Raw genomic sequence first — 22929 nt, 5'->3', positions numbered from 1 at the left:
AAACTATACAGGCCTGAACACAGAGAGGAGCTAGGTCAACCGTTCTTGGTGGAAGGCAGAAGAGGAACTGAAATAAGTAACTGCGCAGAGCAGTAAGTCTTTGTAAAAAAACCCCAAAAACTCTAGCACTCTTCTGCCTTCAGCCGCTAGGTGGAGATAGCTACCCACCTGAGATCAGCTTTTCCATGCACAGGAGAGACACGTGTCAGACAAGCGGCAGAGAAACAGTAATTGCCAGAAGTGTCCCTCAGCAATAGCCATGTTTGTACATCATGCTAAGCCAAACCATCACTTAGCAGAGAGGAGCTCACACACCAAGGTTTGGCTTAGCATGTTGTCCAAACCTGGGATTGTGGTTATAGTTTCTCCTCCCTAACTAGAATCTGTAGCCAAAGTAGCAGTAACAGGACTGTTCCTGGCTGGGAGGTGGATACTACCTTTAGCCTCCCCAGTCCTCCTTCATTGCACTTGCTCTTGTTCCTGAATCTGGAGGACTGCAACCTGTCGAGGAACTAGAAGGCTGATCTAGCAAGCCTTGACCTGGAGAAGGGCTGTGGGAACTTTTGCCACAGCTAAGTTGTAGCTGCTTCCAGGGGGAAGTTTATTGTGTGGGCTCTGATTTGTGGATGGCAGTGATGTTTGTGGTGAGAGCACAAATGCAACTCATGAATGTATAAAGTGTGATTTATGGTGTGCCTGGGATTTTATTCTTTTATATTTTTACTGATTTATTGTATTGTACTTTTGAATGTGTATTTACTGTAGCTGTAATATTGTTTTCTTCCTTATTATTCTGTTCACTACTTTGGGGGCCTTGCCCAAAAAGTGGTATACAAAGAAATCAATGGTCTCAGATTCGGACAATGTGCTCAGCCAATCCTTGGTGTGTGAGCTCCTCTCTGCTAAGTGATGGCTTGGCTTAGCTGCCATCCTGTGCTCATCTAAAAAGCCCATGAAGGAGCAAACCGGGAGCTAGCATGTTTGTGCAATCATGGTAAGCCATACCCAGGCAACTGTGGGATTTTTTAAAGTTTTTTTTTCTTTTCTTGAAAATTTATTAACATAACAACAAGTAGAGCTTCTAGCCATACAGAATATTTAAGGGTACGTAAGAGAAAATTAACCATATAAGTCAAATCACAGATAAGTAACACCTTACCTGATATCCCATCCCTCCCTTAATTCAAATGCACCTAGCTGAGAAAGTTGTTGTACAAGTCACCTCATATAATTAATAAAAAAGAGGGGGGAAAGAAATAAAATTCCTGATTTGTTATTTCAAGAAAAAAAATCATTTTTGTTAGCTGCCATCCTGTGCTCTCCTACAAAGTCTGAGGAAAAGCTTATTGTAGTGTGTGAACCAGCCTGGGTGCGAGCTTTTCGCTGGGAGTCAACACATTTGTGCAGTTATAGTAAGCTATACTCCGGCCTACCGTGATGTGCAAACCAGGCTGAGGGAGTCCAGCAGATTTTGAAGATTTATAGTACAGGATTAGTTCTCCAGGATCACCTGATTTCCAGAACCATGCACATTTTGGCCTATCATGTTTGTAAAGCAGCTTAGATTGCCTGTAGTTCACTCTGTCGTCATACTGGGAATAAGAAATAAGTGCCTAATGTGTGAAGCTGAATGAGATCCTTGATTTCCCAATCAGAAGAGGGGATGAAATGACAATGGTTAAAAATAAACACATTCACTGCAGTATTTGAGCTGAAGACTAATACTCAACTTTGATCACTCTTCAGCAGCCTTGGAGGTTCATTAGCTCAGAATAATAGGAGCCATCTTTTCAGGCAGCTGATATTTGGTTGGCTTTCTGTCTCAAGCCACGTGACACAATGTTACTTAGCAAATCATCCTAAGGAAAAATGGTCCTAGACATGAAAAATATCAAGTCACTCCAACAGGCAGCTTCATTCAGTGCAAACCTAAAACAGTGGCCCAGACATCAGTGGGAGAAAGAATTGTCACCACAAAATATGTCCTGAAAGAGTTGCTAGAATTACCTGCAAGCCTTTCTTCTCTATCTTCTGCTGGAGGATCTGAAGGCACTTGGTGAAGTCTGTTAAGTCTTGGTCTGGGGTCTCTATGAGCTCACATCCCTATGGAGAGGCAATCAAATAACAAAAAGAGGGCAAAGGTTCAGGATCAAGCAGAATTGTTCCTCTTGCTTTATGCTGCTTTGATACTTGTGTTCTGGTATAAAAGGCAGTACAATTCAAGATACAGACCTAGATTCAGATCCATTCAGAGGAAAGCTTTAAAAAAACCTTTCAATGTGTATTTTATGTGACATAAGTCTCTAATTCTGTGGCTGCTGTTATATCAAAAAGCAGGCTTCCGGTACATGTGACCTACCAAACTCAATGTATCCCACCCAATGGTTTTTTAAAAATTATTATTAAATGTACAAAATACAATGCAATGAAATTCATGTGCACCATTGGAAATTCATGTGCACCACTGGAAACATCATAACTACATACACACACATTTATACATTTTATGTAAGATACTACAACATAAGGCATGGCTTTACGGAGGGTGGCCTACCAGAAGATTGGTAACCATTCTGATGCTGAACACATGGCCAACAGGGAATATTGGCCTCATTTTTCCTCTACCACCCTCAAGCAATAATTGAACATAAGAGGAGGTGCCTGAATACCCCAAGTGTGTGTGTGTATGTGTGTGAGTGAGTGAGCGAGCAAGAGACAGAGAGAGAGAATGATAATTGGGGTTTTAACAATTTATCCCTAGGTTTGTCTGCAAAATATTGGAGGCCGTGTCAGATATTAATGGCTCTTCAAACAGAAACCTTTTCGGGATAGTGTCTCAGCAGAAATAACTTTGTTTGAGTGACCATTCAAAGCTGAGAACTCTCATTAAAGAAAAGGAATCTGGAATTATTGCAGCAGTACCTGTCAAAACCAATACAGGCACTTGCAGAAAGCCCCCCTCTAGCTCTCTCAGTATCCTTTCCTGCTGGTCACTTACTTGAATGTACAATAACCCAGCAGCATCTTGGCTTCTTCTTAGAACAGGAAGGGAGACGGAAGTAACCATAGCTTCGTTTTGCTAAAACTTCCTTGTTCCTCAGTATTGTAAGAAGGAAACCAGGTGCTGCCAGAAGGAAAGTGAATGAGTGGGTAGCATTTGTAGAAGGCTGCCTCCTGGTGCCTGTAGCTGTCAATTCTGACAGCTGTTGCTGCTACAGTCACTTTACACCACTAAGAGCTATCAATCTGTATAAAGTCAAGAACCCGTGTTTACTTCTCCCCCTGCATAGTGATTTTTGCTAGTTTAATGTAGTGGGGTGCCTGTGAATTTGAGTCAGTTGGAGGTTTGTAGAAAGCCAAGTTTCTGAAGCTCAGCTGCCTGCTTTTGACTGTTTGCTAATTTCAACATTTGGCTCAGCAATCACAGAATGTGTTTGAATGGGAGGGCACAAAAACATCATTTTTCTATTGCTTGGTACATATGTTTTCAGTATTTCTTTTTTTTAAAAAAAAATCAAAGACTCCTTATGTACTGCACTAAGTTATAGGTATCAAGGTTACGTTAAAATGGAGCAATACACACGTTCATGTCTCTTACTTCAGAGCTCAAACAGTCCCTAGGTTGCTGCCCAAGAGCTGAGTAAGGAATAGTGAAGTATGTCCGCCATATAAAGTTGCCATTCAAAGAGGTTTCAAGGATACAAAACACCTATATAGTGTCATAAATTATAATAAGGACCACAGGTGTAGATTTAGAAGTACCTTTACCCACTACTTCAAGGTCTCTTTAAAGGCTTTCTGGCTCTGTCTATCTATGATTCATACTTTTGTACTGTAGTGACAAGAAAATCAGGTTGTCACCAGTCGACCCTCCCTTTGTATTATGAGTCTGAGCTTGGGAAAGGCTAATAAAACAGAGATTGACAGCTTTTAAAAGTATAGGTATAGGAATGCAAAAAGTAAAGTAACATTTGCCAGCAGATAACTAAATCTTGATCTGCAAATATAATCATGTGTTGGGATTACAGGATATTTATTAGAATTCTCAGAAAATCCTGTCATTTTCTCAGGAATGGTTTATGACACAGTATTTTTCTCTTACATGTAAGTGTGGCCTCAATCTGTTTTGGGCTATGAATGTACTTGAGTTCATGTGAAGAACTAAAATGTGTTGGATAACAGTCTGCAGTTGATGCCAATTTTGGCCACCAGTTTTTCCAGCTGCTGACATCACAAATACTGCTTCTGGGTGAATTTGTGATTTGCAGTCCACATGTTACAATTTGCTTACATTGCCTGGGAAGCATGAATGCCACTTCTGTATACTTGCAACCCACACTGCTCCAGGAATGTCCCAAATGCAAAGACATGTGGAAAGGGCAAAATGATACAGCCACCCCTCATGTTGCTGCCGTTGGCTCCAGGGAGAGGTGGTGCTGGCTTGGGACATAACTGTATCATATATCTACATGGTTTCTGCATCTCAAATGTTACAATCAGAACATGGAATGTGGTCATGCAGAAGCTACAACCAGACAGGATAAGCACTGATCTTATTCTTGTCCACATGAGGTATCCTCTTGAGTATGGAAGAAAAGCACTGAGCAAAGAATGTCTTTATGATTGCAGTGAGAATCTATAGCCTGTAGCAACTGCTTAAATGCCATCTTTTGCTTTTGCTTAGAAATTGCCCTCTGGGTTCTCAATCTCCACAGCCCTCTACCTATAACCACAATATTTCAAAAACTGGTATTTACACAATTAAAGTAAGAGGAGAGAAGGTGTTTCAGGAACAACATAATCTGTTGAAACTAGAAGAAAGGCAAAGAGGTCACTCTTATTTTCAGATTAAAAAATAATGACTGCTTTTCTGCCTGGTCCATTTTTTTTTTTGGTCCAGAGTACCCAGACAAGTAAGCAGTTTACAGATACTGGTTAATAAATAAAAGATATAAAGGTCCATCAGCACCCTTTGCTACAGACATTACAGAAGCACTACTTTGGCAGTAGCTGAGGCTTTTGGCCCTTTCCCTGAAGATTTGATCTGGTCTCTGCATACAGAATACAGTGCCATTCAGCATTCAGAAAAACTGGACTGACATATTCCCTTAAGGTGCCAGCCATCTTTATAAGTAAGACTTTCTGGACAGAAGCCAATGAAAAATAAAGAGGATTGTTAAATGCTGACATTAGTAGAGATATGCACCTCATGTGCTATCTGAACACATGCCTAGCGGTGATGGAACAGTGAACCACTGGTAGACATTAAAGCAAGATAAACCTTTTAATTGATCTTGGAAAGTCCACAAAAATTATTAGTCCACAAATAATTTTATTCGTCCACCTGCCCACACATTGTTAGTTTTTTGAGGCACATGGGTGGCTTAAAAGAATGGAGGAAATGACACCCCTGCCTAGTTGTTCCTATTGATTCTTGCTCACCACAGTGATTTTTGCTCACCACAGAGTTGCTATTTAGAAACCTCTGTTAGACTAGGGTTGCCATATTCCAGTTCCACAAATCCGGGCAGGCTAATTTGCATATTATGTCCAGTTGTTTTGTTTTTATGCCTAGGAATTACCACCAAAAATTGGGGAAAGATGTCAGAAATCTTTTTTTTAAAAGCAACATTTTCAGCCTTAAATGCCTAGACTCTAGTTTCCAACACTATGGAGTATTTATTGATTGATTAAGAGGATTTATATCCTGCCCTTCTGCTGTTAAAAACAGAGCTCAGCACAGCTTACAAATATAATAAAAACAATAAAAATACACAATATAAAAACATAATAAAAACACAAAATAGCAACAAACATAAAGTAAGTCAGGGCAGCAGTACGGTTAACCATATATGATATATTTCAAAGATGTGGTGGGTGGAGAAAAACAAGAAGCCAAAATGTTAGGAAAAGGAGTCTTTCACACCACATGCTCAGTTCTAAATACTGTTGCAGCAAGTTTTACAAGTTCCTCCAGTATTCCACTGGTGCAGGCACTCAGACATTCAAAGTATCTGTATGTTTCTTAGGTTTTATAAAAGCAGAGCTTTGCTTAACTCAAAATTCCTTCTCCCTTTGATCAACCACATCTACACAGGTTCCACCCCCAATGAAACTGGGCCTGGAAGTGTGCAACAACCCCACACATACCTTGCTAATTAGATTACCAATGCCAGGATGTCTGTCTTATCGACTACTCTCCTGCTCCCTTCCCCACCCCCCGGGCATCATGAAAGACCCAGTCCTGGGCTCAGAAAGAAAATAAATATCTGGTCCTCTTCAAAGTACTGATAAGCCTCTTGTTTTAATTAAAATAATAATTATAAATTCCAACCCTACCTCACAGGGTTGTTGGAAAGACTCCATATATATACACACACACACACACACACACACACACTGCAGATGTATAAATACATACAGCCCATATAATAGTTTATTATCAAACCAGGTGGTCATTGCAGAAAAATCAGTATTAGTTTTAAAGAAATCAGTATTAGTTTCCTACAGAATAAAAACTGCAATACCTAAGTAAGCCCTGCCTACTTGCTTTAAAATAGGACTGGAGAAAAACAGAAATAGTTAGAGCACAAACACAATTCTTTTTTACATTCACTCCAAAGTCCCATTGATTTTCAGCACATTCATAACCATGTCTACTCAAAAGTAAGTCCTATTGAATTCAATGGGATTTACTCTGGGCATATGGGATTAGCATTGCTTTTACAAAAGCAAGTATTGGGAAGGTTTTCAAAACACTGCCCAGGATCTGACTCCTGCACACAAGAGGAAAAAAACCTGAAATGTATATACTTACCCAATTTATGAGCTTTTCAGATAAACAGGGGGGGGGCACCATTTTGTTTTCTAGACACTGCCTCAGGTCAATGAAACTGAAACACAATCCTAGCTTCACTGATTGGCTGCAATCCTGAACAGGCGGGGTTAAAGCTACGAAGTGCTATAGTATACAGTACCGTTTAAAGAAAGATTTAACATTCGGGGGCGGCTGACGTTTTTATGTATATCTCGAGAACCAGACCACCTAGAATTTTTTTTAAAAATTAAAGCTGAGAATCCGGGCCACCTAAGGGGCTAGCCGGGCACCGGGTAGCATGCAAAGAATCTGGGTAAAACCCAGCTAAACGGGCAATATGGCAACCCTATGTTAGTCACTGTCATGCCTAGCATTGACCTGATGCTAGATATTGAGTCCTTGGAGGCTGACCCAGAAACCCAGATCAAGGACTTTGAGGAGCGGGCAGGGCCCCCTGAATCTAATACTGAGGATCCTCTTGAGTGCCCCTCTGGGTTGATCCCCGATGAAGAACTGCTGGAACTGTAAGGGGAGGAGGTAGAGCTGCCCCTCCTCAGTCCTTGAGAGTATTGATGCAAAAAAAGTTTTGGGTTCAGGATGAAGAGCAATGACTCAAAAGGTGCTGGTCTACTCATGAGTAAACAATATCTGATACTCCTTCACTGCCACCAGCTGTGGTTAGGACATGGCATAGGAGGCCAGAATAGATAAGGCCTCCCTCTTGAGTCTTGGCCTATAGGCCTAGTTTTGCCTATAAAAGTAGAGCTGAGTGGTCATCATTAATCACTCCAGTGAAATGGGAGAAAAAGTGTTTCAGACCTGCTGTAGAACTGTATACCTGTGGTTATGGTATGGACTAACACTCCAACTGAGTTTATACCTTGGGGATCTTCCTAAGTTCAGTGATATGTGGAGGCACAGGTGGTGTCTGTGACTAGGACTACATTTTACCAGCTCACTGATATGCCAGCTACAACACTATATAGACTGAGCAGAGCTTATCTCAGTAATCCATGCATAGGGCTACCAGCTTTCCGGCTTTTGGCCGGAGGCTCCAGTTTTCAGGGGTGCTCTTCAGATCTCTGGGCAAATCACCCCCCTGTCCTTCGAACTCTGCTTTTTTGGACTGGCTGCGGCGCCATGCATGTGTGTTCTGGTCTTCCAGCCACACATGAGCCATCATCTGCAACATATCAACATAACCATCAATCAAGTCTATGCTAACAGCAAACACAGAATTGGAGAGATTTTATGCAAAAGTACAGGAAGAAATTGATCACACACCAAAACAAGATGTTTTGATAATCATGGGGGACTGGAATGCAAAAGCAGGGAACAGAGAAGAACTAGGAACTATGGGAAAAATAGGGCTTAGGGGATAGAAATGAAGCCGGAGAGAGACATTGAATTCTGTAAAACCAATAATTTGTTTCTTGCAAACACAATTTTGGAGCAACCAAAAAGAAGACTGTACATGTGGACATCACCAAATGGTCAATAAAGGAATCAAATGGATTATATAATTGGTAGCAGAAGATGGAGAAGTTCCATACTTTCTGTGAAAACAAGACCAGGAGCAGACTGTGGTACAGATCATGAACTGATCATATAAAAAAATCAGTGTAAAGCTAAAGAAGAACAAAGCAATCATAATGCCAAAATACAATTTAAATAACATTCTAGAAAAATGTAAGGATCAAATAAGGAACAGATTTGAGCTTTAAACTCAGCTCATAGAGAACCAGAAGAACTATGACGTCAGAGACATTATCAGTGAAGAATGCAAAAAGACAATACCTCTAATTAAAAAGAGAGAAAGACCTCGATGGATGACTGAAGAAACTCTTAAAATGGTTAAAGAGAGAAGGAAAGCAAAAGCAAAAGGAGAAATATGGTCAGAACCCTAAATGCAATAATACAGAAAGTAGTATGTAGGGACAAAGAGAACTACTACAATCATTGTGGTACAGAAATAGAAGAGGATAAAAAAGGTAGAACAAGAGCCCTGCTCCAAGAGATTAGAGAAATCAAAAGGAAATTCAAAACAAGAGTAGGGATGTTGAATAATCAACAGGGGAGCACATTGACTGAGCAAGATAAAATAAAAGGAAGATGGAAGCAATAAACTGAAGAATTACATAAAAGAGATGCAAGGATGACAGATTCATTCATGGACGAACTGCAAGAAGAAGTACCAGAAATTTTAGAATGTGAGGTGAAAGCTGCTCTTAAAATACTAGGAAGAATCAAATTGCCATGAATAGATGGCATACCAAGAGAGTTTCTACAAGTTACTGAGACTGAATCTGTCCAAATTTTGACAAACATTTGTCAACAAATATGGAAAAAAAACAATGGCCCACAGACTGGAAGTGTTCAATATATATCCCAATTCCAAAGAAAGGGGATCCCAGGGAATGCAGTAATTATTGAACTATTGCCTGAATATCCGATCCAAGTAAACTAATGCTCAAGATTCTACAACAAAGGCTCTTACCATATATCGTGTGAGAAATGCCAGATGTCCAAGCTGGTTTTAGAAAGGGAAGAGGCACCAGAGATCATACTGCAAACATACATTGGATAATGGAATGGACCAAGGAATGTCAGAAGAAAATCACCCTGTGCTTTATAGATTACAGCAAAGCCTTTGATTGTGTAGATCATGAAAAACTATGGAATGCCTGGGGGTGCCACAGCATTTGATTGTTCTGATGTGCAGCCTATACTCTGGACAAGAGGCTACTGTAAGGACAGAATATGGAGAAACCAATTGGTTCCCCATCGGAAAGGGTGTGAGACAGGGGTGTATTTTATCACTCTAGTTGTTTAATCTACACGCAGAAAGTATCATACGGAAAGTGGGATTGGACCAAGATGGTGGTGTGAAAATTGGAGGCAGAAATATCAATAATAAGATATGCAGACGATACCATACTACTAGCAGAAACCAATAATTATTTGAAACGAATGATGATGAAAGTTAAAGAGGAAAGCACAAAGGCAGGACTACAGCTGAACGTCAAGAAGTCTAAAGCAATGACAACAGAAGATTTATATAACTTCAAAGCTGATAATGAGAACACTGAACTTGTCAAGGATTATCAATACCTTGGAACAGTCATTAACCAAAATGGAGACAATAGTCAAGAAATCAGAAGAAGGCTGGGGAAGACTGGGGAGGGCAGTTATGAGAGAAGTAGAAAAGATCCTCAAATGCAAAGATGTGTCACTGAACACTAAAGTCAGGATTATTCATACCATGGTATTCCTGATCTCTATGTAAGGATGTGAAAGTTGGACAGTGAAAAAAGTGAGTAAGTGAAAAATCAACTCTTTTGAAATGTGTTGGAGGAGAGCTATGTGCATATCATGAACTGTGAAAAAGACAAATAATTGGGTGTTATTTGAAACCAGAACTATCATTAGAAGCTAAAATGATGAAACTGAGGTTATCATACTTTGGACACATCATGAGGAGATCTGATTCACTAGAAAAGACCATAATGCTGGGAAAAACAGAAGGGAGTAGAAAAAGAGGAAGGCCAAACAAGAGATTGACTGATTCCATAAAGGAAGCCACAGACTGAACTTACAAGATCTGAACAGGGCGGTTCACGACAGATGCTGTTGGAGGTCATCGATTCATAGGGTCGCTGTAAATCATAATTGACTTGAAGGCACATAACACACACAATCTCTGCCGGGGACTCCTCTCTTTTATCCCAGGATAAGTAATAAGAGGGTTTTAAGTATTTCTTGGTTGTTGTTTTTTATAGTAGTTTTGTGTGTGCTCTTTGTAGAAAGATCAGGTGTGTAGGTGTATAAATTCCTTTAAAATTTTGTGGTTTTGGCTCTGGTAAGTTTACCTCTGGCAACCTTATGTTCTTTTATTTCAATTTTGTTTTTTAAAAAAAGGTTTTTTGTTTTTTTTAAGCCTTCTGGATGGTTCTGAATTGCAACTTTCCAGGACCCAGGATCAGAACCATAACTAGAAGTTCTAAAATTCTCCATGCCTGGTGTATTCCTTCCATGTTTAAATTTTTAATTTTTTGTTTCGGTACTTGGGCCCCATTTGTTAGCTTCCAGAGGAAACCAAGGCAGCTCACAACAAGAATGCTGTTTATTTATTAGTGAGTTGAAAAGAGCAATGTTAAAATATTCTAAACAGGTGAAGGGTTGTAGGTAAGTGGTAGGGCACATGCTTTGTATGCAAAGGTCCAATGCTGGCAGGGTCTCAGTTGTGCTGCAGCATTCTGCACTAACAGTAGCCTCCAGGTCAGGTTGTGCTGCATGGCGATTTCTGTTAGCTTGGCTGACTGGCTTCCAGAATTGTGGGATGCTGAGTTTTCTGCCTTACTCATAGGAATCTTGTTGTGGTTGGCATGACACTGCATTTAGGAAATCACCACTGTCTATTGTTTTTCTTTTTTCTTTGCATTTCATTTACCTCTGACTTCAGATCCGTAGAAGCAATAACAGTAGTCCCATACACTCAGCTTAAACCCCTTAAACCCACCGATGATGCACCTTGTTGGTTGCATGATGGTTTGTTTCTTGCCCAATAGTGGTAAAAGAGAATTCACATACTGGGAAGTGTGGCTTCAATTGTTATTGTTCCCAAGCTACTGCCTATGAAGGTAGAAGGTACTCACTGGAAAGAGTAAGAATCTTCTTAACTCTTATTCATTTCTCAAAGCTCTCTCTGCAGTGAAGAGTCAAGTCTGTAAAGAAGTTTAGAGCATTATTTATTTGACTTGTGAAGCACAGTCAGGAGCACTGTGGTGAGTTTTTAAAATTATGATTATTACTATGATGATGGAACTCTCACCAGTTAGCCTGATCCTATGCATGGTGGCTTCAGCATATTCCTCATGTTTTCAGTAACACCACCTAAAAACCACATAGCATCTAATTAATCCAACTACCCAGCTTCAATCCTAAACACACTTACTATGGTCTATTAATTGCAGTGAGATTTGAACAACAATCAAAAGTAACTGTAATCCCATGCATGTCTCGTCAGAAGTAAGTCTCATGGACTTGAATGGGGCTTTTTGCCAAGTAAGTGGGAGGGCAGCATAAGGATGCAAGCCTAACTCCACTTACCTAGGAGTAAGCCCCACTGAATTCAGCAGAACTTACTTCTGAGGAGACATGTTTAGGATTGTGCTGCCACTCTGCTATCTCCGCCCTGGGCTCCTACTGGGAGGAAGGGCGGGATATGAACCTAATAAATAAAATAAATAAAACAAAATCTCCTTGTACACTCTGTCTTCAGACTGTGACCAGATGTAGACACTGTGGCAACAACAGCAGCCAGCTTTGCCATCCAGCTTGGTAAAGCACTCTGGAGAACTTGAAAGTTTGCTTGCTATTTTGTGATGTTTTGTTTGGTCTTAACAAAGGTATTGCTTGGCTGTGGATTTAGGTGTTTTTCCCCATGGACCAACACAGCTTCTTTTGCTTTTTGCGTGATTAACTTCTAAATTAGGCTAAATTAGAACTCTGTCAGAAAAAAGTCCAAAAGGGCTGAGTTTTTCTCTCTCTTTTTAGACTTTGAACTCTGTTCTCTTTGACTGTTCTGTGTATCACCATGAAAATTTAGATGGTTGTTAAGCAAGCGTTTCTGAGTTCAGGACTATAAGTTTTGTAAGGTTTTGTTCTGAAATGAGCTTATGGGAAGCATCAGAATGGCATGGGGGTATTTTCAATTTAACAATGAGGAATGTGAAAAATCCACACTGGCTAAAAAATCCACACAGTCACTCTTGTGCCTGTATAATCCAGTCTGCATCTGTGTTGGAATTGCTTTTTAATATGTTTTTAAACCTTTTTTTAAAAAATATGTTTTTAAACCTTTTTAAAAATACCTTTTTGAAGTTTTTAAAAAAATGTTTTAAAGATGTTTTGTTTTAATATATTTTAAAGTCTGCTGTTATGATGTTTCAGAGTGTTTTTGGTGGTGTTGTTTGCCACCCTGGGCTCCTGCTGGGAGGAAGGGCAGGATATAAATCAAATAATAAATAAATAATAATTATTTATTCTTATTATTATCTTTATTTATCCCCCGCCATTTTTCCAAAACTGGAACTCGTGGCGGCTTCCAGATAAAAAAATACATATAATTAAAAACATACAAAGTCTACATTAAAATAAGATTAAACTATTTCCAATATTAAAACCATACACACATATAGCTAAAAGAGTTCAGACTAGTTTAAAAATGATATAATAGACATTAGCAATGCAGCACCCTTCACGCCCTTTCCTTAACAGCCTTCAATTCCAAAGGTTTGTTGGAATAGGAAGGTCTTTGCTTGTCGGTGGAAGGACTGCAAAGTGGTGGTCATTCTTACCTCCCTAGGAAGGGAATTCCAAAGCCTGGGGGCAGCCACCGAGAAGGCCCTCTCACGCGTCCCCACTAGTCGTACTTGAGAAGATGTGGGTATTGAGAGAAGGGCCTCTCCTGAGGATCTCAGGGCCCGGGCAGGCTCGTACAGGGAGATACGGTCTGATAAATAGCCTGGACCTAAGCCGTATAGGGCTTTATAGGTCATCACCAGCACTTTGAATTGTGTCCGGAAACAGAGTGGCAACCAGTGGAGCTTTTTTAACAGGGGGGTAGTACGGTCCCTGTAACCAGCCCCAGTTAACATTCTGGCTGCAGCACGTTGTACCAACTGAAGTTTCCAAACAGTCTTCAGAGGCAGCCCCATGTAGAGCGCATTACAGTAATCTAAACGGGATGTAACTAAGGCATGTGTCACCGTGGCCAGATCAGACGGCTCAAGGAACGGGCGCAGTTGGCACACTAATCTTAATTGTGCAAAAGCACTCCTGGCCACTGCAGAAACCTGGGACTCCAAATTTAATGCTGAGTCCATGAGCACACCCAAACTGCGAACCTGTGTCTTCAGGGGGAGTGTAACCCCATCCAGCACAGGCTGTATCCCTATTCCCTGATTCGCCTTACGACTGACCAGGAGCACCTCTGTCTTGTCTGGATTAAGCTTCAATTTGTTCACCCTCATCCAGTCCACCACTGACGCCAGACACTGGTTTAAAACCAAGACAGCTTCCTTGGAATTAGGTGGAAAGGAGACATAGAGTTGGGTGTCATCAGCATACTGATGGCACCGAACCCCAAACCCCCGGACTCCTCTCCCAGTGGTTTCATGTATATGTTAAATAGCATAGGGGATAAAACTGAGCCCTGAGGGACCCCACAGGCCAATGGCCAAGGGGTCGAACAGGAATCCCCCAGTACCACTTTCTGGGTTCGTCCCTCCAGGAAGGAATGGAGCCACTACAAAACAGTGCCCCCAAGTCCCATCCCAGCAAGGCGGCCCAGAAGAATACCATGGTCAATGGTATCAAAAGCCCCTGAGAGGTCCAGCAGAACCAACAGGGACACACTCCCCCTGTCCAGTTCTCTGCGTAGGTCGTCCACCAAGGCGACCAAAGCCGTCTCCGTCCCATAACCAGGCCTGAAACCAGATTGAAATGGATCCAGATAATCTGTTTCATCCAAGAATCCCTGGAGCTGGGAGGCCACCACACGCTCTATTACCTTACCCAAAAATGGAATATTGGACACTGGCCGGTAATTATCCATTATGGAGGGATCCAGGGAGGGCTTTTGTAACAAAGGCCTTACAACTGCCTCCTTTAGGCAACCTGGAACTCTGCCTTGGTGTAAGGAGGCATTAACCACTCCCCCCACCCACTCAGCCAGTCCCTCTCTGGCACTTTTTATAAGCCAGCAAGGGCAAGGGTCTAGCAGACATGTGGTGGCTCTCACCTCTCCAAGGATCTTGTCCACATCCTCGGGCTGTACAAATTGAAAAGAATCCATCATTATTGGACAGACAGGAGCCAAAGTTACATCTCCTGAGCCTGTATCAATTATAGCATCTAAGTCGGAACGAATCTGAGCGACTTTATCTGCAAAGTGCTGTGCAAACTCTTGACAGCGGGCTGTTGAGTGATCTATATTACCCTCTCGGGGGCCAGAATATAAAAGACCCCTGACCACTGTCAGTTAGCAGTCCTCCTCCATTGGAGTCAACAGCTCCACTGGGCGGCTCCCCGCAGATGCAATGGTGGCAGAAAAAAATGATTTCTTTGCTGCCTGCACTGCCACAGAGTAGGCCTTCAAATAGGCTCTAGCCTGTGTTCGGTCAGACTCGCTCTGAGTCCTCCGCGAATGTCGCTCTAGTCTCCATCTCATTTGCTTCATCACCGCCAGCTCCTTGGTAAACCAAGGGGCTGGTTTGGCTCCACTTTGTGAGAGGGGACGCTCAGGAGCGATCATGTCCACCGCCCTGGCCATTTCCCCATTCCAGACGTCAATCAGAGCTTCGACAGAATCGCCTGCAGAGGTGGCAGGAAAATCCCCAAGAGCCATCAGGAAACCATCCGGATCCATCAGCCTCCTGGGGCGGACCATCCTAATCGGTCCCCCACCCCTGCAGAGGTTCCGAGTCCCAGTGAGTCTAAACCCCAACAGGTAGTGATCTGTCCATGACAAAGGAACTTCCTCCACACCAAGATCAACATCATCCCCCTCCACACAGAAAACAAGGTCCAGGGTGTGGCCAGCAACATGAGTGGGGCCAGATACTACTTGGGACAGACCCATGGTTGTCATGGAGGCCATGAAGTCCTGAGCCACTCCCGACAGGGGAGCCTCGGCATGGATGTTGAAGTCCCCCAGCACCACAAGCCAAGGGGACTCCAACATCAGCACCGAGACCACCCTAGCTCAGGAAGGTAGACTATTGAGCAGCGGGGTGGGCGGTACACCAACAGAATCCCTAATCTGTCCCGACCACCCAACTTCAAATACACACATATCTGGAAGAACACAGGTTGGTTAATGAAGTGGAAAGACTTTGCTTTTTACTCAAGAGGAAAGAGTTTCAAAAATGCAAATGCTAGGAACTCCATGTACATGAAACAACAGAAGACAAATGTTCTTGATTACATTGATCTCAAGTATAAATGTACAAACTCTTCACATGTCAATGGGAGATTTATGCCTTGTAAAACTTTGTCAGGAGTACTCTGAGGTATTGCACTGTTAGCTTCCTGGTGTGCCTACATCTTGGACTTACCAATGCGTAACCACAGCAAATATGTTCTTGGACTGGACATGGTGGTATTTTCATGTAGGAGTTCAGTAGTATCTGGATTACCACTAATATTTTTGTGTGAGTGCATTACTATATGAAAAGGAAGTTTGATTTTTTTTAAGGAAGAAGAAGCAGGCCAATCTCAGGGCCTTTCTTTGCTGCTATACTATATTAAATACCTTTATGTGTGATTTTTTTATACAAAGAAAAAGAAAGCCCTGACTGACATCAAAACCTGCTTCACAGTGTAACCAAAATATTAAACTGATCTTTTGAGTTGAGCAGCCATACGTCTGATGACATAATACAAAAAGAAATCCAAAAATGAATGAATTTCAAGAACAAATGCATTTTAAGTTAACTAAAGACTTCTATCCCATGAGAATAATTACTTGGAAACTGTGTCAATATAATCCTTGAAAGGGCTTCCACATGAATATAGGGCTGTAGACCTATCGACAAAGCACTGTAGACAATGCATTCACAATTACTAATCTTTGTGTCTCCAAATTTGCTGCAATTTTTGAATTTCCTACTATTAAAAGCAAATTAACTGTGAACATATAAATCAAATTATTTTTGAACACAATTTACAGGGAAATACTGTGATGTTTCATTGGTATATGAGTTATATAAATAGTTAATAAGGTAATAATTTGTATGGGGTTTATATTAAATTAAGTATGGTAAGGAGAGAGGGGAGAGAGAGAGAAGGGGAGAGTAAGTTAGAATGTTGATGAATGCTGTGTGCTGACTGGTTGAATGAATGGGGGATGGGGTGTTTATCTGTTGGTGTGCGAGAGTTGACAATTTGATAGGACTGAGTTTTTGAGGAAGAGAGGGTTGAATTGTGGAGGGTGTGTCGTGAGCCAAGCAGGGAGGGGGTGGATAGACGAGGAGGAATCCAAGGATGAAGACTTGTACTGGGAACTTGGGGAGGGAGCAGATAGCGGGGTGACCACTCATGGCGACTCAGCTCCTGACTTGAACAATTCAGCATCTTGCACTCCTGACACCCTTGCAGTGCTGCCACCACTGCCAGAGCCTTGACCTCATACCCCAACCAAGCACTGCCCCACTTCCCCTGCCCAAACTGTCAGTTAGCAGTCCTCCTCCATTGGAGTCAGAAGCTGAGATCAAACCACCTTTGTCCCTCACTCGGAGGCGTGAGAAGTGGGAAATTCAACAGACTGAGTTGAGGAGGAGCTTGCATGTGCACGCGAGATCCAAGCCTACTTAAGGGGACTCGGGGGGGTGACACTCAGTGCTGAGTCAACATCAACAGCTGTGAAGACATGCTTAGTCAGAGTTAGTTCAGAGTCAAAGTCCCTAGAAAGCATAGTTAGGTTAATAAGGGTTAATAATTTTGATGTATCTATAAAAGGTAAAGGTGTCCCTGCACTTGTAGTGCGAGTCGTTTCCAACTCTTAGGGTGACGTCTTGCGATGTTTACTAGGCAGACCGTATATATGGGGTGGGATTGCCAGTTCCTTCCCCGGCCTTTCTTTACCCCCCAGCATATGCCGGGTACTCATTTTACCAACTATGGATGGATGGAAGGCTGAGTGGACCTCGACCCCTTTTACCGGAGATTCGACTTCCTCCTTCCGTTGGAATAGAACTCTGGCCGTGAGCAGAGCTTTCGGCTGCGTTACCACCGCTTACCACTCTGCGCCACGGAGGATCTATAGATATGGATGTATCTATAACTTTAATAAAAAGAGAAAAAACCTCAGATGTGACTGAGACCCGAGTCCTTTGGCTTTGGGCAGGACAGGGTGGGGGTTAGAAGAGTAAATGAGGTAGGATTATAGTGTTATTATCTGAAGAAAAATTACCAAATGCAACATATAAGAGACTAGTGAACCCTGTGCTGTAACCATATGCTTTCAGGACCAACATATTAAGTAACCTTGTTTATATTTGTTCCATCTGTTTCATAAATAAATTCTGATTATTTTAACACATGCCTGATTCTTGGCCTAGCTATCATAGAGAACTAGCAGGTTGGAAAAAGACAAATATAAGCAGAAACAGTTATTTAAGGTGACAGCGAAGTACCCAGTGGACTGAAACAGTTGCTAGTTTCAGAGCAGCAACCCATAGCTGGGGTCTTTAGTGGCAATAAAGTATTCAGAGAAGTTGGGGCTTTCTGTTGCCAGGGCAGTTTGTAAGCAAGAAGTGGGGGAACAAAGAAGGTCCCTAATAACAGCTTTACTTAGCCCTTTGTGTGTGTGTGGGGGGGGAGTAGGGATGGGTGAGAATTTCAATTCAGTTTGCATTTCAAGCAGAATTTATCAAATTTGCCCTTTCTGAAACAATATGAGAACTGAAACACAGCCATCCTTTGAAATTTGCATTTATTAGAATTTTGGGATGCAGTTCACCAACTAAGCAACATTTACAAAAATGCGTCTGTTAGGAGAAAGCGTGCATAAAAATGAATACGAGTGAAAATAACATGCAAAAAGGCATGAAATGATGAGAAATGGCTTGCAAAAATGTGTACTTTTGTCAAAATCGCCTACAAAATGTGTTTATTTGGAGAAATGTGCACTAAAATGGTGGAGAATTTTTGTGAGTATTTTTTTAAAAAAAATTGCAGATCCCTGTAGAAAAGTAAAGAACTGAATTTAACATTTGAAAAATGAGAAACTGAGAGAACTGAAAGAGACAGGTCTTTCCATCCCTGGTGTGTGTGGGGGGGAGCAAAGGTATCTCTATCTGCTCAAGGCAGAGTGTTGGCAGGGGAGATATAACCACCATTCTTCCCTAGTTATTCACCTTATGAATTTAGTCTCACATAGTGAAATCAAGATACATCAACAGTAAATAAAATGTTAATCTATGAGTTGAATTTCCCATGGTTGTATCTCTATTTCACCACACAGGGCAAATGTATAAGAATAACAAAGGGGAAGTGCCTTATCTTGAAGAGAATTTCTATTTATTCTGCAGTCAACATGAAAGTCAGTGGTGTTGCTGGGATGAAGTGGTGGAGTAGAATGGGGCTTTGGTTCAAATGCCTACCCAGCCATGAAGCTTATTAGATAGCTTTGTACAGAGGATAGTACTCAGGGTACCAGCCACATAGCTCAGTGATATTTACATGCATTGCATGCAGAAGGTTTCAGTCTCAGACATTTCCACTTCTAAGGATCAGTTATGGAATGTGAAAGACCTGGGAAAGCCACTGCTAGTCAGAGAAAACAATACTAGGTGAGCAAGATAACTAGTTTAACCTGGTATAAAGCAGCTTTCTAAGTCACTAACTCTCACAGTGTAACATACCTCACAGGGTTTTTAAAAAGTTAGAACAGTTCATTAAGACTTACAAATCCAAAATAAACATACATTGCCACAAAGCATCAAAAACAACTTAACACAAAATACAATAATACATACAAAAGTTACAAAAGTAACAAATATTAAATAAACAAAAGACATTAAAAATCAACAATAAAAGCTGACAAAAAGATATCGAGCAAATGCACATATGCATTTGGTTATAGCAGGGGTTCCTAAACTGTGGTCCATGGACAGTAAATATTCATACTGATTTTGAATTGCATTCCATTGCTTCTTTTATTTCTTATATTGTATTTTATTGTGTTACAATTTGAATTCTATGGAATGCAAATGGTAATACTTTAAAATGCAATATAAGAAATGAAAGAGACAAAAATGCAATTCAAAATCATACAATATCTAGCAAAGCCCATTATAATTGCTACAACAGGCAGAAAAATCATTAAGTGGTCTGCCAGGACCATCAGCAATTTTCAAGTGGTCCATGGGGGAAAAGGTCTGGGAACCAAACATAAGACTGAATCAATGAGACAACAGTAAATCTTCCAGAAATATACAGTTCATCACTCATGAACATTAACTGAAACAATCTGGGCATCATCATATAATTAATCAACAGTTCAAGTACAATTCATTCAGCCTGTAACATCCCTCCATAAAGATGCATATGTCAATGAAGGAAGCCAATCATGTTCTTTTACCAAAGTATATTTAATAAAAGCAAAACCATTTCACATAGAACAGTTTTCCCCTTTGAATTCTTTCTTTCCTTCAGTTGACATATAAGTTTTTCCATACCAACCAAACCTTAGAATACCATATGTGTAGAAACTTAGAATATTATACTGTTATACTTATAAAAAAATTATTTGTGATATACTGTTCTTACATGGGCCTCCCATTGGTGTCCCATCCAGAGGACTGATTTAGGTCTATACCTGTGATGCTACAGTATCAGATCTGCTTGACTTAAAAAAGATAATGATGAACAAACCATCATCATATTTGTTTTTTTAAACTTGAATGTTTCAGAAATTTTCTGCCACAGCAAAACAAGCCTCATTGCACTAGTACTAAGAAAGATTTTTACTTTAGAAAATACTTTAGAAATCATTCCCATTAAAAAAAAGGAAATAGGGAAGGACTTCTAACTCAGTGGAAACAACTGTAGGAAAAAGGATAAACAAATTGTCGATTTCCCCTTTTCCAAACTCTTCACTTTTTAATGAAAGTATTTCAAAGCAGATATAGAGAAAAACTGGGCATAATCCAGCCAAAGTTCACCAACAGGCCTGTTATGATTTATAGCAAATATTATGGCAGCAAGATGAAGATATTAGCATTTTATCTTTGCATAGCCTTCAACCACCATTCCATGACACTCCAGAATATTCTGCTTGATACCAATTACATTTTTATCCTATCTTTCCTTAATCTTCTTCTTCTTGTTGTAATAACAGAAATGCAATAATAAAAGTAGATAAGACGTTTGACAATATTTTGAAAGTGACAGCTAGGTACGGAAATTGCTATCTAAATGCAATCTAATCGAATGCAAAATAATTTATCCTATTTTAATGGACCTCCTGAGGAGCAATAGTAATAATAAAAACTGAGAACTTCTTTCAAATCCATGTAAAAGGTTTGTTCCCAGTGTACCTGTGTGCTTCTGCGCATACAACTGACTCTGCTTTAAAGCACGGATAGTCAACAAATTTAGCCCTAATATACCCACCAAATTTTAATTAGTGTTTTCCAGGTATAGTCAAAGGTTTTTCCTATAGTTTTCTTATAAGGAAAATACATTTGTTCTCAAAAGCAATTAAGAAATTAAGATATCCTATGTTTCATGTCACAACTCTCTCTCAGAATTTGGCATGCATGGAAGGGCTGGGCATACCTGACGTGCTCTAAAATGGAGTCACCTTAATGGTAGATGGTGCCACATTTATTATAGAGCCGATAGTAAGTTCCTAGTCTGTCCCCCCAAAATACACCTCCCTTTATCCATATCACTGTCTGGAGAATAAAGTAGCACACAAAATATGGACATTCTCCATTTCTGCTTTAAAAGACAAAAAATGGAAAATTAATATTCAATGATAAAACTCCCATTACTGTTTCTCTCTTCTCTTCAAATGTTATCTACCAATACAGTTTGGGGCAAGACCATACTGAAGCAGCACCCATGTCTCATACTGGGTCATGATTCAAAAACAGGTCCACAGAACATCTTCAGGTTCTAAGATGGTGATTCATAATCAGGGCCGGCGCCAGGCATGACTGGGCCCTTGGGCACCAGCCTGCCCCAGGCGCATGACTCCTGCCTGTTCCACCTACCTCTCTCCTGTGTTCTGCTGCTGCACGTGCAGGGCTGCCATCAACCAAGATGGTGTGGAGGCTTCTCTAAGGGGCTGATGCCCACCCGCCATCTTGGTTGATGGCACGCATGTGCAGTATGCTACATGTGCGCACATGCCTGCCATCAGCCCCTTAAAGAAGCCTCTGCCACCATCTTGGCTGATGGTAGTCCTGCATGCAGAGTGTGCACAGCAGCAAAACACAGGAGGCAGGTAGGTGGAGCAAGCAAATGGGCGAGAGCCTAGAAGCTCCGTCCCTGCGATCTGCAGCAGAGACCCTGCCATGGATTGCGGAAGGGGAGTGCTACTCTCCCACCCTAACGAGGGCCCCTCCAGGGCCCAACCTGGCTGCCCTTTGGCACCGGCCCTGTTCATAATGCTGAATGTTTTAGTTAAACAGCATCAAGGCTTCAAGTCACTCTCCATGACTGAAAGAATGGAAGTCTCCTCTAGTTGAAATGAGTCTGTCATGTATGCAACCATACAGATTTATTTTCAGAAAACTTGTGTCTTTCTATAACAGTACTTACATATTTGGACAAAACCTTCACAACTGCTGCATCAATAGTTGCAAATTAATATCTCAATAAAGTAGTAATTTCTGAAACATTCTATCTGTCCTGATCATCTATCTATGCAATAGAATAAGATGTCAGAATTGTGATATAGCAAAATTTGCTGTATCACTTTAGACTGCAATCGGGGGAAATCTCATTTCTGAATGCTCTCCTATGTTTAAAAATGCACCCTGCTGGTAGAACACCAGCACAGCAGGGAGTAGGCTGGGCTGGAAATGTTTCTCCTGCTGTTCATTTGTTTGTTGTTTCATGGGAAGGATTTTTTTTAATGCACGTTAGCATGCAAAAATGGCATTCCCATGAACTGAACTGTTCATTCTATCACCCCAGGATTCAAACACCTCATTCTAATACAAGTGTAGATTAGGTCAAGGACTGTCAGTTCCAATCCTTTCACTGGGAAATCTACGATAGGAATAGGATATTATCTCTTGCACAATCTAGTGCCTACATAACTCATATCAAGACTATACAAATTATGCTAATTCTGTATGAATAAAATACACAAATTGGTTGCACCCTTTGGGTTCAGCAGTTTGTCCAACACTGCTGTAAGTGTATGTTTTTGTGCATCCTATTAAAGAAGCTTTTCTAATTAGAATACGAACTTCCTACATTTCAGAAAGGTATTTTCTCCCCATCACTCAATCCAACATTATTAAAATCTTTGCTAATTCCTACACACTTCAAAAAGAAATATGATTTAAAGCAAAGCATCGTCCAAGTAC

General features: G+C 40.9%; 1 protein-coding gene across 9 annotated transcripts in view; it reads right to left on the bottom strand.

Annotated features, from left to right (window-relative positions):
* TPK1 (thiamin pyrophosphokinase 1) overlaps nt 1-22929 on the bottom strand; it is a 443206-nt gene that overhangs the window by 200668 nt on the left and 219609 nt on the right. For all 9 annotated transcript variants that reach the window (XM_061586509.1, XM_061586518.1, XM_061586513.1 and 6 more), the window contains one exon: nt 2008-2103. In XM_061586509.1, the coding sequence (XP_061442493.1) occupies nt 2008-2103 (96 nt within the window). The remainder of the gene's footprint in view (nt 1-2007; nt 2104-22929) is intronic.

This window comes from Rhineura floridana, chromosome 10 (assembly GCF_030035675.1).
Source record: "Rhineura floridana isolate rRhiFlo1 chromosome 10, rRhiFlo1.hap2, whole genome shotgun sequence".
Taxonomy (NCBI): Eukaryota; Metazoa; Chordata; class Lepidosauria; order Squamata; family Rhineuridae; genus Rhineura; species Rhineura floridana.
This window is presented reverse-complemented; position numbering and strand designations above follow the sequence as displayed.